Source organism: Octopus bimaculoides, chromosome 20, assembly GCF_001194135.2.
Source record: "Octopus bimaculoides isolate UCB-OBI-ISO-001 chromosome 20, ASM119413v2, whole genome shotgun sequence".
Taxonomy (NCBI): Eukaryota; Metazoa; Mollusca; class Cephalopoda; order Octopoda; family Octopodidae; genus Octopus; species Octopus bimaculoides.
The window spans coordinates 17003420-17004948 of record NC_069000.1 but is presented as its reverse complement, the minus strand read 5'-3'; the positions used below and the strand labels follow the sequence as shown (position 1 = coordinate 17004948).

The 1529-nt window shown below is 36.4% G+C and overlaps 1 protein-coding gene across 1 annotated transcript in view; it reads left to right on the top strand.

The window, feature by feature from the left end:
* LOC106871896 (protocadherin Fat 4) overlaps positions 1-1529 on the top strand; it is a 42476-nt gene that overhangs the window by 27049 nt on the left and 13898 nt on the right. Inside the window, exon 10 of the mRNA XM_014918649.2 lies at positions 290-397. Within this exon, the coding sequence (XP_014774135.1) occupies positions 290-397 (108 nt within the window). The remainder of the gene's footprint in view (positions 1-289; positions 398-1529) is intronic.

Sequence of the window (1529 nt, the reverse complement as noted above, 5' to 3'; positions counted from 1 at the left end):
ATATATGGAAGACTTTACGAAAAAAACAACAGACGAGGACAGGTGGTGTAAACAACAAAAGGATGTATTAGTTTAACGCTCGGGAATAGAGAAAGTCTTTAACGTTTCAAGCTACGCTCTTCAACAGAAAGAATACGGAGAAAACAAGGAGAAAAACACGGAGAAAAAAAAATTGAATGTTTTGGTCAGCGATCTACCATGATGTGTGTGTGTGTGTGTGTGTGTGTGTGTGTGTGTGTGTGTTTTGTGTATATGTATATACAGCACTTCTATACTGTATCTTTCTCAGGAAACAGCTGTCGGCTCTGATATCAGTCCAATTATTGTAGTTGAAGACGAAGACGTAAACACAGGCTACCTGGAGGTAAAATGTAATTCACTCAAGGAGAATACATTGGTAAGGACTTTATTCTATATCATTCTAAATAAATACTTACATTGGGCATTACACACGCACGCTCTCACGCACGCAAACACACACTCACACACATAATCTTAATATATAAAACAGAGTTTGTATGTGTACACGTGGGTGTGTTTGTGTATATGTGCGTATGTTCCCGATAGCTTCGAAAACTGTATGTGTGTGTATACACACATGCATATACACGTACACCAGCACGTACACCAGCACGTACACCAACTACCCTAACTTATATTATGCTAGGAATGCACCCCGGCGTTGCCCAGGTGTTATGACCTACAGCCACATTGTATTATCTGTTCCTTTCTTACGGTATGAGTTCAAATTCCGTCGTGTTCGACTTTACCTGTCATACATTTGGGATCGATAAATTAAGTAGCAGTTGAACACTGGGGTGGGGTTCGATTTAGTCGATACATCACCTCCTCCAAAATTGCTATTCTTGTGGCAAAATTTGAGACAATTGCTGCCCTTGTGGAAAAATTTGAAACCATTATTTGCATCACAAAGACGATGAGCTGGCAGAATCGTTAGCACACAGGGCGAAATGCTTAGCGGTATTACGTCTGCCGCTACATTCTGAGTTCAAATTCTGCAAATGTCGACTTTGTCTTTCATACTTTCGGGGTCGATAATCACTGGGGTCGATGTAATCAACTATCCCCTCCCCACAAATTTCTGGCCTTGTACCTTTAATAGAAAGGTCATTATTTGTATTATAATTGTTCTTTATCTGAAGAGATTCTAATAGGACATTCTTTACATGCCTATCTAACATGTAAACCTTTGTTATTCCTAATAGCAAATAAAACACGCGTAATGGAGAATAACTTATACCGAAAGATTTTCCTTTTCGTGTTCTATTATTATGCATATGTATATACATAAATACATACATACATACATACATACATACATACATACGTACGTACGTACGTACGTACATACATATATATACATACACACACATACTCACCCATATATATACACTTATATATAGTCATACATACATCCATACGTACATATTCATTCATACACACACGCATATATATATATATATATATATATATATATATATATATATATATATATATATATATATATA